The sequence below is a fragment of the Mobula hypostoma genome, chromosome 4 (assembly GCF_963921235.1).
Source record: "Mobula hypostoma chromosome 4, sMobHyp1.1, whole genome shotgun sequence".
In the NCBI taxonomy this organism is placed as follows: Eukaryota; Metazoa; Chordata; class Chondrichthyes; order Myliobatiformes; family Myliobatidae; genus Mobula; species Mobula hypostoma.
In genome coordinates this window covers 17,144,365-17,161,366 of record NC_086100.1, presented here as the reverse complement: position 1 = coordinate 17,161,366, position 17,002 = coordinate 17,144,365, and the positions used below count along the sequence as shown (strand labels likewise).

Here is a 17,002-nt window from a genome sequence, read left to right as displayed (position 1 = left end):
CTTCCTATTTGCTAGTTGAGAGCAAAAACTAGACCACTGAGATCATTGTGATGGCTCAGTTCCTCTAAAATCTTCCCACTTTATTTCACACTGGTATTTTTTTGGATTTGGTAAATCATGAGCGTATTGGCCGCCAGTAACTTATAGTGGTTTCGCACTGAAACCCAACACAAGCTCTTAAAATAACACCTCTTCATATTCTGTCTGGGTACCCTCCAATCTGATGGTATAAACATCTAATTTCTTCCGCCTCACCCTTCCCACCTTTTTGCTGGTTTTCCTTTCCCAATCTGGTTTCCCCTCTCATTCCTTCTCCTTACCCGCCCATGACTTTCCCTCCTCCTCCCATGTCTCTCAAGGTCTACTGTTCTCTCCTATCAGATTCTTCCTTCTTCAGCTCCTTACCACTTCCACCTATCAACTCCCAGCTTCTTATTTCACCCTCCCTCCCCCACCCAACAACCTGCCCCCCCACCTGGTTGACTAGATCACCTGTCAGCTTGTACTCCTACCCTCCCCTCCCCTTTATATGGCTCCTTCCCCCTTCCTTCCTAGTCCTGATGAAGGGCCTTGGGCTGACATGTCGACTGTTCATTCCCCTCTATCGATGCAGAACTTTGTGTTTATGTTACACCTCACCCTCCCACCTGGATACCTTGGATATCTGAGCTTTCATGAATTTATTGCTTTGACAATAACTTGCTTCCTCAGTGAGAACTGATCATTTCTGCAATCTTTGCTTCCTTTTTTTCCCTCTCTCTCCACTGGCCTGCTGACTTTGTCTCATGGTCCTACATGATAGCAACATGTTACAGACAAAATGCTCCGCTTCCTGTTTTCTAATAACATCAAAGATGTTTACAAACATTCCGGTTTCTCAGCTGGAGACGTACAGGGTATGTCTTCTTTTAGGTACCTGGCTACTTGGAGTAGCGGTGGGTAGAGGCTTTTTAAAAGGCTCTTAGGCTGAGCAGTTTTGGGCCCCTTATTAATGAAAAGATGTGCTAAAATTGGGGAGGGTTCAAAGGAGATTATTCTGGGATTGAAAGACTTGTCAACGAGGCAGATTTGATGGCTCTGGGCCTCTACTCACTGGACTTCAAAAGACTGTGGGGTGACCTCATTGAAACCTATCAAATGTTGAAAAGCCTCTACAGAGTGGATGTGGAGAGCATGTTTCCTATGATTAGAGAGTCAAAGACCAGAGGACACAGCCTTAGAATAGAGGGTGCATCCTTTTGGAATGGAGATGAGGAGGAATTTCTGTCACCAGAGAATGGTGAATCTGTGGAATTCATTGCCACAGGTGGCTCTGGAGGCCAAGTCATTGGGTATGTTTAAGGCAGAGGTGGATAGATTCTTGATTAGACAGAGCATGAAGGGATACAGAGAGAAGGCAGGAAATTGGGACCGAGAGGAAAAATGGATCAGCCATGATGAAATGGTGGAGCAGACCCAATGGGCCAAATGGCCCAATTCTGCTCCTATATCTTACAGTCTTATGGTAATGGTGCATTATGGAAGCAATGTCCTGTGTCTGCAGGCAGCATTCCAGCTATAAACCTGAAAGACTGTGAGAACAGTTGGCTGTGAAGGTCACCACATGACTTCTTTCATGAGGGCTTGGTTATATGGTGCTGTAAATTCAGTGACTTTGCCTCTGTGCTCAGAAGCAGTGAATGTTCCTTCAAAAGCTGAAGCCCAAATGTCTGAACCATTAGTTTCAATTCCCTGTGAGCTTCTGATAATCTCTGCAATTTATTACTTGAGCCCTAACATTCGAGTGCTTCATTCCACCCACCTGTACTTAGCAATGCTGAAAGTCGCCGGCCCACATTTCGTAACTTTTAACACCTGTCAGAAGATCAGTCATTGTGAGCCGCAGTGCCCTATGCAGGAAGTATGACACTCACTGACGTGCTTTCCTTTCATGGTCAAATGCATCACAGGCTCGTGATGAGTGTGGGGGTGGTGGGCTGCATGCTTGATGTCAGTGGAGATGATGTTCAAAAGTTCAAAGTTCGATTACTATCGAAGTACGTATAAATGATGCAGCCTTGAGACACGTCTGCTTACAGGCAGCCACAAAATAGGAAACACAAAATAACCCACTTTTTAAAAAAAAACAATATCCATTGTGTATCGGGCCAGTTGCTGGCTGTTACTGAAATAACTGTTGTCCTCACACTTCTGCCTCGCAGCCTGTCACCCTACCAGTGGTGGTAAGTGCTGGTCTTTACAGTTTCATGAACAGCTCCTTCCCCTCCACCATCAGATTTCTGAGCCAGGCAATGAACCGACCTACGAGCACTACCTCACCCTTTAGCATTGAGGACACCTCCAAAAGGCAATGCCTCAAAAGGGCAGCGTTCGTCATTAAGGGCCCCCATCACATAGGACATGCCCTCTTCTCACTTCTACCGTCAAGAAGGAGGTACAGGAGCCTGTAGACACACACTCAACATTTTATTAACAGCTTCTTCCCCTCTGCCATCAGATTTTCGAACGGACAATGAATCCATAAGTATCGTCTCCTCAGTTTGATTCTGTGATGGGGAGAGATAAGGGCCTCTTCTTAGTGCAAGTGCAGTTGTTCCTCTAGAACCTTGGGCCAGTAGAACTGAATGGCAAAAGACTGCAGATGCCGGAATCTGAAGGAACTCGTAGTACAAGAGGTCCTGTAGATGGTGGAAATCCCGAGTAACTGTCTGTCTGTCTGTCTGTCTGTCTGTCTGTCTCTCTCTCTCACTCACACACACACATGCCCCCCCCCCCAGATCAGGCAGCGTCTGTGAAGAGGAATAAGCAGGCAGAGTGTTGCTTCCGCTCCATAGATGCTGCCTGACCTGCTGAGTTCATCTGGCATTTTGTGTGTTACTTTGAAGGAACACAGTGGACCGAGCAACATCTGTGTGGGGGAAAACTGTTGATCTTTCATACAGAATCCTGCATTAAGCAGCTGAGTCATGATCTGGTCCTGTTGCAGGGTTAGAATATGAAGCATCGACAGTCCCCCCCCACCCCCACTGACGCTGCTCAATCTAAATTCCTCCAGCAGATTCTCTGTAGCCAGCTGTATTGTTGTGTAATCGAGCTGTTAGAGTGAAGGTTCAGAATAAACATGGCATCACTTCCTTCAGTGAATAAATGCTGAACTCGTGTATAGAATGAGCTCGAGTCATCAGATTGTATGCCGCTGTGGTGACGGGAATGCAGCGAATACAGGAAACTGATGTGGATGCAAGATGGGTGTTAAATGCCTGTGGTAACACGGCAGCTGGATGTGGGAGTATTGGAGTGCTCTTTGATTCCTTTGTAAGACAGAGTTGATACACCACAGTGAGTTCATTTCACTGCTCTTCCCTCTCTTCCCTCAACCCTGTGAGCTGCTTCTCATGGCTCTTACTCGTTGATTCACAATGTCAACTAACTGGTCCTGCAAATCTCCAGTACAGTGGCTGCATAACACTTGACTAAGTTAAAAGTAAACTTTACTGTCAAAGTTTATATGTGTCACCATATACAGCCCTGAGAATCATTTTCTTGCAGGCAACTTCAATAAATCTATAGAATAATAACCATAACAGAATTAATGAAAGACTGCTCAACTTGGGTGTTCAACCAGCGTGCAGAAGACAACAAACTGTGCAAAAACAAAAAGAAGGAAATAATAATAATATAAATAAATAAATAAGCAAAAAGTATCGACAACATGAGATGAAGTGGCCTTGAAAGTGAGTCCATTGGTTGTGGAAACATTTCAGTGATGGAGCAAGTGAAGATGAGTGAAGTTTGGTTCAAGTGCCTGATGGCTGAGGAGTAATAACTGTTCCTGAACCTGGTGGTGTGAGTCCTGAGGCTCCTGTACCTTCTTCCTGATGGCAGCAGTGAGAAGAGAGCATGTCCTGGTCATGGGGTTCCTTAGATGATGGATACTGCTTTTCTGCGACAGAGCCAGAGATCAGCAACTGGCGCTCAGTTCCTGCCACTTTCTCGTATTGAGCCTGTACGTTCTCCTGTATATTCTTCTTTCCTTCCACATTCCAAAGATGTGTAGGTTAGGGTTAGTAAGTTGTGTGCGACCTGTGTTGGCAGTGGAAATGAGGCGACTCTTGTGGGCTGCCCCCAAACGCATCTGTGGTGATATCGGGTGTCACGTGTAAGAACGTGATTGAACAGAGTTCGAAGCATGCGCAGAAATGACAGAATGGTCTAGAAACTTGTATGGTGAAGACGTGGTTGCTGTTTGGTGTTGTAAATAAAAGTTCTAGTTCTATTCTTCCAGAATATGGTTTGTTCTTAGTAACCCACCGTATGTATAAAGAACACAACAACATCCTCAGACTTTGTGATTGTTGGACGCAAATGATGCATCTCACTGCATGTTTTGTTGCTTCAATGTGCATGTAACAAAGCTCATCTCCAATATCTTTAAATCTCTTGCTGCTCACTGCATCAGTATAACACTGGTGCGCCAATCTGAACCAACCCTGTGCAGAAGCACCTAGACAGATTAGGAGGATGAGCAAAGAAGTGGCAGATGGAATATAGTGTGGGAAGTGTGTGGTCATGCACGTCAGTAGAAGAAATAAAGGCACGTACTATTTTCTAAATGGGGAGAAAATTCAAAAATCAGAGGTGCAAAGGGACTTGAGAGTCATTGTGTAGGATTCCCTAAAGGTTGAGTCAGTGGTAAGGAAGGCAAATGCAATGTTAGGATTTATTCCAAGCAGACGAGAATATAAAAGCAAGGATGTAATGCTCAGAATCAGAATCAGGTTTAACTTAATAAATCTATAAATTGCAATAAATTTATATATCATTGAATTAAATAGTGCAAACAGAGTAAAAAGAAAGACTGAGTTAGTGTAAACACGAGGAATTCTGGAGATGCTGGAAATTCAAGCAAAACACATCAAAGTTGCTGGTGAACGCAGCAGGCCAGGCAGCATTTCTAGGAAGAGGTACAGTCAACGTTTTGGGCCGAGACCCTTCGTCAGGACTGAGGTAGTGTACGTGCTTTAATTGTCTATTCAAATATCAGATGGCATGTTCCTAACATGTTAAGTATGTGCCTTCAGGCTCCTATACCACTTTCTTGATGGTAGCAGTAAAAGAGGGCATGTCTTCGGTGATGGGAGTCCGTAATAATGAGGGACTCTTGCTCTGGTAGTTCTTGTGTGTGTGACTCTGCAGATTTTCTCTTGATAGGGAAGGAAATTAACTTTACTTGTGTGGTCTGGTGCATACAATTCCAGATCCAGAGAAATATAGCTAACACCTTTAGACACAGCACATTGAAGTAACATAATGCATACAACCAGTGGAAATGATATTTGATCAGCTGGGATGCATCATGAAATTATGATGATATAATATTTTTAGTAACACTAAGGCAGAAAGGAAGCTGAGGCCATAAGGTCGAGGGGGAGCATCACAGATGTGCAGGATCAAGGGGAAGAGTGCAATGTTTTCTATTGATTTTGGCAATGGAGTTCCATCTTAAATGTGCCATCTTTCAGCTGCAAGTGAACTGCTGATTCTGGGGAAGCTATTTTTCATGGGATAGTTGGCAGATTGTCTGTGGGATGGTTAGGAGTATAACACAAGGGTTAGCTCATAGTAATGAGAGGTAGAATTGCCAGAAAGGAGATCTCAGTGTCTACATTTAAATTGCTGTAATCTCTCAACCTCACTTCACTACAGAATTTGTTTGCCGCCACTTATTGAAAATGCCTAGTCAGAACTTGGTAGAAATGTGAAACTCTAGACATGCTTTTAAGATTAAAGGGGGAACATAGGTTGATAGGTTATTGATTAATCGGGATGTGAAAAGATATGGGGAGAAGGCTGGAGAATGGGGTTGAGAGGGAAATGGATCAGCCATGATGGAATGGTGGAGGAGACTCGATGGGCTGAATGGCCTAATTCTGCTCCTATGTCTTATGGTCTAACATCAAAGGTGGCGTGAGGGACTGGATTTTTTACATGAAGTGTGGTAGGTGGCTAAAATGGTTTACCGGGCCTAATAGTGGGCAGACACATGAATATGGAGAGATCAGGAGGACAATTAATATAAATTGGCATCAAGTTTGGCACAACATTGTGGGCTGAATGGCCTTTCAGTGCTGTACTGTTCTGTGTACTTAAAGGGCTTCTGTGGAGCTGGTGCTATAGATTAGCCTTATTTGTCCTGTGCACATCGAAACATACAGTGAAGTGTATCATTTTGCATCAATGACCAACACAGTCTGAAGATGTGCTGACGTAGATTGGCGGGCCACTTTGCCGAGCAGTTTGGGTTTCCAGTTGGTCACCATTTTCTTTCCATTCCCCATTCCGGTTCCGACATGTTGATCCATGGCCTTCTGTACTGCCATGATGCGGCCACACTCAGTTTGGAGGGGTAACACCTCATGTTCCATTTGGGTAGCCTCCAATCTGACAGCATGAAAATTGATTTCTCCTCCACTTGGGAAACACCTGTGAGGGGGACTTTTCAGAATATGTGCGCTAGTGGTGAAACTGAAAAAAGAACTGAAGAAATAGAGAATCTAGCTATACTTCTAATGTGGCCCCTTCTATACTGGTGATACCCGATGTAGATTGGCACATTTGCTCCATCTGCAACAAGCTGGATTTTCTGGAAGCCACCATTTTAATTCCAATCTCCATTCCCATTCCAACATTTTGGTCCATGGCTTCCTGTACTGCCACAATGAGATTATTCTCAGGAGGAGCAGCACCTCAGATTCCCTCTGGGTAGCCTCCAACTCTGACAGCATGAACATTGATTTCTCTAACTTCCAGCAATTTCCCCCTCCCTTTCCCTTTTCTTCCATTTCCCATTCTGGCTCCCTTCTTACCCCTTCTCTTCTCATCACCTGCCTATCACCTCCCCGTGGTGCCCCCTCTTCCTTTCCTTTCTGCCATGCTCCACTCTCCTCTTATCAGTTTCTGCCTCCTTCAGCTCCATACATTTTCCACCCATCACCTCCCAGCTTCTCCCTTCATCCCCCTTCCCCCACCCACTTGGCTTAAGGCTGATTTATACTCTGCGTCAACTCGACGCCGTAGGTACGGCGTAGCCACGAACCCTACGCGGTGCCTACACGGATCCCTACGCCGTAGCCTGACACGCACCTCTCCCAAAATGTAACTACGCATCGCGGCAATGCAGAGTGCAACAGCTGTGATTGGTCTGCTTGGTAGCATTGTTCTTCCTCCTACACTGCAGTAGCTTCCCGTTGGGGGACTGAAGGGAGGGAAGAAACTTTGGCTGCAATGCTTTCCATAAAGCTTTACAGACCTCCAAAAATATGCAGGACACATTTCGCTTTAACGAAAAAAGACGCTCACTTCTTGTTTACCCCGAGCAAGACTACCATGACCATGAAGCCTTGCGCGGGCAGGTGTGTGCACATGCGTGACGTATCCAAATTGCAGAGCGACGCAGACACACACAATGCACAAGTATAAATGCTGACAACGCGCGTAGGTCACTTGTGTAGGTTATGGCGTCGAGTTGATGCACAAGTATAAATCAGCCTTAAATCTATCATCCTCTACCTTGTACCTTTCGTCCCTTCCCCAACCTCCTTCGTCTGGCTTCTCCCTTCCTATCCAGTCCTAATGAAGCCTGAAATGTTGCCTGTTTATTTCTTTCCAGAGATGCTGCCTGCCCTGCTGCATTTGCACGTGTGTATGTTGCTCAAGATTTCCAGCATCTGCAAAGTATTTTGCGTATGTGAGGAGGGGTATGGAGTCTGCAAAATGAGATGGCTGGGTTAAAGGTCCAGGTAAATCTTTGGCAGATGGAGCATAACACTGGGAAATGTGAGGTGATGCCTTTGGTAGGAAGGAGTGGTTTGCACAATGTTATTTAGATGGAGTGTGAAGCACCTTCAATAACTCCAAAAGACTGAGGTTAGGTAAAATACTGAAAGGCTTTTATTCGCTGTACAATACGGCCTCCACGCTGAGTGTCTGCCCCCGGACTGAGGGAGAGGGGCAAGGCGAAACACCTTTATACCGGATTCTGTGGGAGGAGCCACAGGGGCAGTCAGCAGAGGTGTGTGTCCAGACAGTTAACCCAGTTACAACATATATACATGGTTTACCATAGAGTGGGATGACAGAACGCTGTTGTATAGAGGGGCATCATGTCTGCAAGCATGTAGCGCAATGATGCTGCAGATTTATCTGATTATGCGCTAGCTACAACTTGCTAACAGGAAATGAACAATGCAGAAAACATTAGGCAAGAGAATAGATCTCTGGTCTGTACTGCATTGAAGATAACACATCAAGGTTGGGGAGTCTTACTACAACACTGCACATAGTGGTGTAACCACATTAGAACTACTTGTAATGTGTCAGTTTGTAGGGAAGTGACTGTGAGAGGGGCTTTTCAGAATAGTGGTGAAATTGGGGAAGAAAAAAGAATTGTGAAAAAGCAAATTTAAATATTTCCCACTTGTGATTATTCTCATCACAAACCTTGCACAATCATAAGAGCAATTCAGTTTTTGTTTCAACACTGAACGCTAGTTCACCGCTTTCCCCTTGGTGTGTTTGCGGCAAGAGGAACAACTTTGCATTTTAATTCAGACACTTTGTGAGGCCGTGGTGTCATTTAAAACAAAGAAGATCTTATTTGCATTCACGACTGTCTTTAATTTTGATGCAAGTGCACTGCCGTGGTTGTGGTAATACGACCAGATCAGCAAGCAACCAAAGCAGATAAAATTCTTTGTTAGCTACTTATCCCACCCTTCCCGTTTTCTGCTATTTAAAACATTAACCTGTAATAAACATTTTCATTTTCCAGATATTAATGTAAAGACTGAAACTGAACTTAGTTTGCCTCTGATATTGCATCAGTTAGATCATTGACCATAACAAGTAGGAGCAGGATTATGCCATTCAGCCCATTGAATCTGCTTCTCCATGCCATCATGACTGATTTATTTTCCCTCTCAATTGAATTGAATTGACTATTTCTTACATCCTTCACGTACATGAGGAGTAAAAATCTTTACGTTATGTCTCTATCTAAATGTGCAATGTGCAATCATAGTAATTTATAATTATTTATAATATATAATACAGTCAATGTAATATAGATTACACACAACCCCATTCTCCTGCCTTCTCGCCATAAACTTTGACACCCACCCTTACTAATTAGAAACCTATCAACCTTTGCTTTAAGTATACCCAATGACTTGGCCCTTCACAGCAGTCTCTGTCAGGAAATGAATTCCACAGATTCACCACCGTCTGGCTAAAGAAATCCCTTCTCATCTCTGTTCTAAAGGGACATCATTCTATTCTGAAGCTGTGCCCTTCTGATCCTAGAGCCCCCAACTATAGAAAACATCTTCTCTAAATCCACTCTCTCTAAGCACAACATAATTATTTGAGAGTACAATGATGTCCAAACACTTTGAAGACTTCAGTCAATTCAAGTTAATAAATAAAGTGAAAAGATGACATTTACAAAAATGCTATACACAGATTTTATTTTCTTTTTCAATTAAATTTGAGATCAGATATTCACTACATGAAGATATTTTGCAAAGAGATTGTGTAAATGGCTATCCTTGCATTTTTTCCACACAGTTTATCTTCAGTAATTTCTTACCATTAGATTTTTGTAAAATAAAATGATTCTGTGACTGGAATAAGAGACCAAAATTTTTTCTGAATGAATTACTTCATAAAGGTAACCTCTGAAAATAGCATACAAGATAACGCAAAGTATTAAACATTGTTATTTGTATTGCACATAGGCATTGACATAATTGCTAGATTAATAATTTATAGCACAGTATATAGAACAGTTGAATATAAATTTTATCTTTGCTTTAGACCATAAGGCATAGGAGCCATTTGGCTCAATGAATCTGCTCTGTCATTCCAGGTTGAAGTTGCTGATATACAAAAAAGAGCAGAGGTTATTAATAAAAGTCATTAATAAAGTTTCTTTTATGTCTAGTGGCAGCTCGGAGCATCCTTATTACTGTGAAATTTAGGTCAAAAGTATGATGTGTATTGTTTCGTTACAACAGTAGGTGTGGGGGCGGGGACTTGGGGTCAATGTTCTTGTGTTTTTGTTAGTTTTCTTGTGCGGGGAGGGCAACTGGGGGGACAGTGATCTTGTCGCATTTCGTGCAGGGGTGGGGCATTGGGGGGTTGACTGCGTTGCTGTTCTTTTTGTGTGGGGGGGAGTGGGTTTTCTGTTTCTCTTTGAATGGACTTCCATTGTTTCGTGGCTATCTGAAGAAGAAGAATCTCAGAGTTGTATACTGCATACATCCTTTGATAATAAGTGAACCTTTCAAGGTTCTCAGAGCCAGTTCAGATGGGCAGAAAGACACAAATTCCATTTATCTACTTAAAATTAGAGCAGAGCAATCATTAAAATACTATTCTAGGTTTACGCAGGTCTCTCTTGTTGGAACACACCTCGATCTCAATCCGTGGCACTGTTCATGACCAGCCCATCGATGGGTGAGGCCCTGAATAACTACCCCAAGTCTCTGACTGCTGAACTTTTATATTCTTTCCACTGATATGAAATATTGCAGCAAGTGGATCCATAAAGACGTAGCACCATCTCAAGCCACTGAATCAGAACCAATCATCACTTGTCTGCACTCTTCATGAATTCTACCTTAGTTGTGTTCAACTGACATTCACGTTTCCACGGTTGTTGCCACAGTATCCCCAGAGTAGCATTTAAAACTCCTGCAGCCAGTTCTGTTAACATTCAAGGCCAAGCTGGTGAGACATTTGACAAGCACAAAGATTAAACCTTTATAAACATGTATGAAGATGAAATAATTTCACATCGAAAGACTTGAGTAAATAGATGTCTTCAAAAAGCATGTTGCTGCCAGAGATTATAGTTGTAATAATTATCACATCTTCCTTTTGTTTGGCTTTCAGACAACATCAGATGATTTTATTCCAGTTTTTTGAGACATTATCTGTCACACTTTCACCAGATGAGGAAGTCCGTTTGCATTTCAAAATCAGTCGGTGGATCTGAAGTACTGTGGAACGTTCCGAAGACAAGGGTGTAACTGCAGCCTGTCTTCTTAACTCGTCCTAAAGTGAGCTGCTAAGCTGTCCACGGTAATGTCGAATGGCTGAAAGTGAAACTTATTTTAGGTTTTCGAGGTTTATATTGCAGTCATTCATGCTGTTGCCTTGGCTGTTTCCAGCAGAGTCTAGCACAGTTTGTGAGATATTAGCACGCGAGGACTTGTCTCTGTGGGGATCACTGTCGTCCTCTGCGTGTTTATCCAGACCTAACTTTGACCTGAATGCTTTGCAAGATAGAAAGTAGATCACTGGATCCAAGCATGAATTAAGCGTTGCCAGGATTATAGTTGGTTCCTTGATGTTCAAGAACATCTTTTTCCAATAGCAATCAGAAATGATGTTTACTTGTGTCAACATGTAAGGAATCCTGATGATGTGATAAGGAACAAAGCATATTAGGAATACGACAAGCAGAATCAGAATGTTGTTCTTTGCCTTGGCTTGCTTCTTGCTTGAGCTTGGAGTTGGGCTTTTGTCCAGTCGTCTCATAGTTTGGAAGTAGAAGCAGCAAAGGGCTATTAGCACGAATAAAAACAAGACTGTGCCCCCAGTGTGGAGGGTTAAGTGCCAGTGAACTCCAAATCCACTTCTTAGTTCTAGGCAAGACGCTTTTGTATTTGTCTGCGGTCGGCCTTCTCCTTTCAGGAATGCGTAAGACAATCCAAGGGCGAAGAGTGAACACCAGATTCCAACAGAGAGAATTTTTGCAGTTTTGAGTTTTTGGAATGTGTACGTATTAAGCGGCTTCACAATCTTCAGATATCTGTTGGCTGCAATGAGTCCCAGGAAGAGAATGCTTGAATACATATTCAAATAGAAGAGGGATGTTATGAAAGTGCAGTAGAATTTTCTTAGTTTGTAGGGGAACATTACATTCAATTCAACGATTCTTATTGGCAGAGACAGGAGCAGCAAGACGTCAGCTATGACCAGGTTCTTCAAATAAACAATGACGCTGTTACTGCTGGGGATGTGACAGAAGTACACATAGAAAGCCAGGCAGTTAAGAATGGTTCCAACTATACAAATGATTGAATATGCACACAGACTAAACATTGGGAACGTTGTGTATGGCAGATGGCAAGTGGAGTTGCCATGAGAGAAGTTTGTCTGTGCGGTAACCTCGATGCTTGCTGTAGGGTCAGCCATTAGCACATCTGAGTATAAAAACAGAATATGTTACTTGAAAGATGTCTCTTCCTTCACTATAATCCTATAACCGTCCAGGTTATCTGAATCACTCTAATTCTGGTCCTTTGTTCAATTTGCCATTTAACTTCTTTATTTATTTATTGAGTAGGCCCACTGTGGTCCCTCGATCGGCACTGCCCAGCAACCTCTGATTTAACACTAGCCTAATCATGGGACAATTTTCATTGACCAATTAACCTACCAACTTGTATGTCTTTGGAATATGGGAAGAAACCAGAGCACTTGGCGGAAACCCATGCAGTCACGGGGAGAACATGCAAACTCCTTACAGACAGTGGTGGTTACAACCCGTGGCCCGCTTTTACCTGGTGAACCCTATTCTCTGCAGTCGTAGTCATAGACTATGGATACACGCCCTTTGAATACGTAGGCGTTACAGGTGAGACCAACATGTATTGCCCACTGCTCCTTTTCCCCAGAGACACAAGGGCTGCAGAGGCTGGAATTTGGATCAACAATGAATCTGCTGGAAGAACTCACTCTGTGAGCTGCATTTGTGGGAGGAAAGGAGTTGTCAATGTTTTAGGCCCGATGGAGGTTTCTGACCCGAAACATCGACGACTCCTTCCCCCTGATGCTGCTTGAGCTGTTGAATTGCTCCAGCAGATTATTTGTTGTTCTACTTAACGATGCCCTGTGCAGCTTGCTGGGGTATTTGAGAGGGCAGTTCTATGGATCCAGGGTCCATGCACTGGCTAAGGTGGGGAAGGATAATAAATTCTGCCTGTTATGATCAATTGCAGATTAAACAATTTTAACTCATCTTCCAAGAAAGAACAAACCTCCACTTATATCTTATAATTAATATCTTAGGCCTTCACAGCACTTCATAGCTATTGGAATATTCTAGAAGTCTAATGACTCTTACAGTATAAGAAACAAAAGAGCAAGATTGCATGGTTAGTAATTTGTTCAGCACGGGCCATGTTGAATGCCCAAGATCTAGTGTGATGGATTTATGCATTGGGTTGGCTATTGTGCTAATTGGAGTGGTCCATCAAAGTTGCTGGTGAACGCAGCAGGCCAGGCAGCATCTGTAGGAAGAGGTGCAGTCGACGTTTCAGGCCGAGACCCTTCGTCCTGAAACGTCGACTGCAGGGTCTCTGCCTGAAACGTCGACTGCACCTCTTCCTACAGATGCTGCCTGGCCTGCTGCGTTCACCAGCAACTTTGATGTGTTTTGCTTGAATTTCCAGCATCTGCAGAATTCCTGTTGTTTGGAGTGGTTCATGCTTGCCATAAACTGCTCAAGGATTACTAGTACTTTCTCAATACTTTGTGGGTGCTAGATTAGAGTCGTTGGGTACTATGGCACTGAAACAGGTCCTTCAGGCCATCTGGGCAATGTTGACCTGGTCTTCGGCCTAGACCCGTCTCCCTGCCTATCCCTCCAAAACCCTCCTATTCATGTATCCCACCCAACTCCTCTTAAATGTTGCAGTTGATTGTTAACTGAACTTCCTGCTATCTTCTTGGCTTAAATGAAATTCAGACTTTGTGTGATATAATGTTAAAATATAAAAAAGATGAAACGCTGACAATAGAGTAACTTATCTATTTGTTCCTCTTCCCCTTTTCTCTTCATTAACTTTATGTTTATCCTCAAGTTCAGGTAGGGTGTTGACACAAAAGTGCTAACTTAGAACAAATTGTAAATAAACCAGATATGAAAATCCAGCCCATTCCGATTTCAAGCTCCGCTTACCCAGTCTTTGTGATTGTTCACGTCTTTCTGAAGATCTGTATTTGTTTATTCTGTAAGTGCTTGATCGTGACATTAATATCAGATTCACATCTTAAGAAAGAGAGTAGGGAATTTTAAGGTTTTGGTTTCAGTGGTGTCTTCTGAACTCTCAATTCTTCACCCTTGTCCCCATGTATCAGTTACTTGTGCTGATTCATTATTGCCCGTTACTATTACTACCTACTGAAACCAGGCGTAGTTCACAGTAGGCAAACAAACCATCAGCATATCTTTGGGATGTCTGGGAAACCAGATCGCTTGGTAGAAATGAATGCAGTTATGTGGAAAGCAAACAAAAATCATTCACAGAGCATCTGTGGCTGGGGTTCAATCCAGGTCCCGGAATTTAGCATTCATTTTTATGCCACTTTTTGGGTCAAATCCAGATCCTGGAATTTAGCATTAATTTTTAATGATACTTAGCCAACAGCAGGCTGTTCCCAAAAAAATAATAGATAAAAACGATGATCATGTATTACAGAAACTGTACCTGTAGGTAGGGGACGTACATACTTTGATATTAAATTTACTTTACTTGAGCTGCTGCAGCTTTTTCAAACTAATTTCTTGTGAATATGATCTCCTCTGCTTAAATACATGGCCATTCCAGAGAAGCACGGGCAGAGCTTGATACAAGTTCAAGTTCAAATTAATTGACATTCAATCATATACATGTATACCATCAAATGAAACAATGTCCCTCTGGGCCAGGGGTTCCCAACCCTTTGTTTGTTATGTCCTGGACCAATACCATTCAGCAAGGAGTCTATCAGCAAAGGTCCACAACGTAGTACTTATAACTCAAAGCACAACACATTAAGTAAATAATACCCCAAATAAATTAACAAATAATAAAATATATTCCAGAAGAATGATGTTTACACCACAAGTTAAAAAGTAAAAGTATAACGCCGCTGGCACTTCATACGTGATGAGACCTGGGTAGTGACAGGCATTTCAGTAGACCCACAGCCTGGGCGAAGAAGCTGTTCTCCGTCCAAGCAGTCCTTGTGCTCCTGCTACGGGACCTCCTGCCTGATGGTGGAGGGGGGGGGCAAAGAAATTGTGGGGTGGATGGGAGGGATCCTTGACAATGCTAAGGGCTCTGTGTATGCAGAGCTCGTGATAAATATCTCGGATGGTTGGAAGAGAGACCTCATTGATCCCCTTGTTGAGGGTACCCTTTGTCTCACTATCATCCTTGTGTATTATTCAACATGGGAAAATAAAAATCACTCACCTGACCGAGAGTCTTTGCCGCCATCACATTTTCAAATCAGTTGGCTGGACTGAATCTGTACTCAGAGAGGAATCGAGCAGCAACGCTGGACTGAATTTGCTTGTGCAATCCAAGGCTTTTTACATTCTCATGATGATTATGATCAATTTTCTTGTGCATTCAGCACTTCCTTAAACCGAATATAGCCGAAAGGGAACTAAATAGTCAAATGCAGCAGTTTAGTTTAGCTGAGCTCTAATTCATTACAGCATCATGACTTAAAGCACCTAGAAAAGAAAACAGATCATCTTAAAGGTCTCTGTGCTTTCAGGATCATTCCTGGATTTTAACCACTTCAAATTTTATTGGACTATATACTGTAGGTAACAGCTTCTGCCTGAGGAGTGACCTGGATCCACTGCTATTTGACTACCATCACAACAGGCGGATGCCATTTCATTGGCTCCTCATTCACCTGGGAACAGCTGGACAGTGAGTACAGCAGGATGCTGTTCATTGACTGTAGCGCTGCATTCAACACCATCATTTCCTCATCACTAATCATTAATCTGCAAGACCTTGGCCACGATATCTCCTTGTGCAACTGGATCCTCTGTTTCTTCACTTGCAGACCGCAGATAATTCAGATTAGCAACAGCATCTCTTCCACAATCACTATCAGCACAGGTTTGCCATAAAGCTGTGTGCCTAGCTTCCTGCTTTACTCGCTTTATACTTATGACTGAGGCTAAGTACAGCTCCAATAACATATACTAGTTATGCTGATATTGGCTGAATTAAAGGTTGGTGACAACTCAGCATGCAGAGGGATACTGAAAATCTGGCTGAATCTACAAAAGCCTCTCACTCGAAGTCAGCAAAACCAAAGGGCTGGTTATTGACTATGAGAGAAGGAGGAAACTGGAGGTTCATGAGCCAGTCCTCATCAGGGGATCATAGATGAAGAGGGTCAGCAAAATTAAATTCCTCAGCATTATCATTTCAAATGATCTGTTCTTTGACCAGCACACAAATGCCATTACAAAGAAGGCACGGCTGAACCTCTGGAAGACTCAGCACGTCAACTTAAATTTTGACAAGCTTCTACAGATGCACAGTGGAGAGTATATTGACTGCATGCGTGCCTGGTATGGAAACACAGTACCCTTTAATGGAAAACCTACAAAAGGCAGTGGACACAGCCCAGTCCATCATGGCTAAAGCCCACCCCACCATTAAGTACTGTTGCAGGAAAGCAGCATCCATTATCAAGGACGCCCACCATCCAGGTCATGTTCCTTTCTCGCTGCAGACATCTGGAAAGAGATACGTCACGAGGTTCAGGAACAAATATTACTCCTCAGCGATCAGGCTCCTGAACCAGAGTGGATAACTTCACCCACCTCATCACTGAACTGATTCCACAGCCTGTGGACTCACTTTCAAGGACTCTACAACTCCTATTCTTATTATAGTGAAACCCCAATCTTACGCGCCCCGATTTAATGCGAATTCGGATATAACGTGATGAGTCATTGGACTCCATATCCATGTCAATCCATACTCCCCCTTCTCCAACCTTGTATCCCTTTTGCCAATCAACTTCCCAGCTCTTGGCTTCATCCTTCCCCCTCCTGTCTTCTCCTATCATTTTGGGTCTCTCTCTCCCCCTCCCACTTTCAAATCTCTTACTATCTCTTTCTTCCGTTAGTCCT

At 43.1% G+C, this 17,002-nt stretch overlaps 2 protein-coding genes across 4 annotated transcripts in view; one reads left to right on the top strand and one right to left on the bottom strand.

Annotated features, from left to right (window-relative positions):
- LOC134345137 (mediator of RNA polymerase II transcription subunit 12-like protein) overlaps positions 1-17,002 on the top strand; it is a 709,294-nt gene that overhangs the window by 263,267 nt on the left and 429,025 nt on the right. The gene's annotated exons all lie outside the window — the stretch shown is intronic.
- Positions 9,514-15,488, bottom strand: LOC134345138 (P2Y purinoceptor 14-like). 2 transcript variants are annotated; one of them, XM_063045339.1, is made up of 3 exons: positions 15,309-15,488; positions 14,030-14,119; positions 9,514-12,269 (listed from the first exon to the last, which is right to left on the bottom strand). In XM_063045339.1, exons 2-3 carry the CDS (start codon positions 14,100-14,102, stop codon positions 11,170-11,172), a joined length of 1,173 nt encoding a protein of 390 aa, XP_062901409.1. In that variant the 5' UTR covers positions 14,103-14,119; positions 15,309-15,488; the 3' UTR covers positions 9,514-11,169. The 2 variants fall into 2 exon arrangements, with proteins under 2 accessions (XP_062901409.1, XP_062901410.1); XM_063045340.1 differs by lacking the exon at positions 14,030-14,119 and having other exon boundaries at positions 15,309-15,487.

What these genes read in the sequence shown, in the direction of transcription:
- LOC134345138 (XM_063045339.1), bottom strand. Translation starts at nt 14,102, where the DNA reads ATGTCACGATCAAGCACTTACAGAATAAACAAATACAGATCTTCAGAA. An exon ending in TGAACAATCACAAAGACTGG is followed by an intron (nt 12,270 to 14,029) that starts GTAAGCGGAGCT and finishes TTTTATACTCAG; the next exon opens with ATGTGCTAATGGCTGACCCT.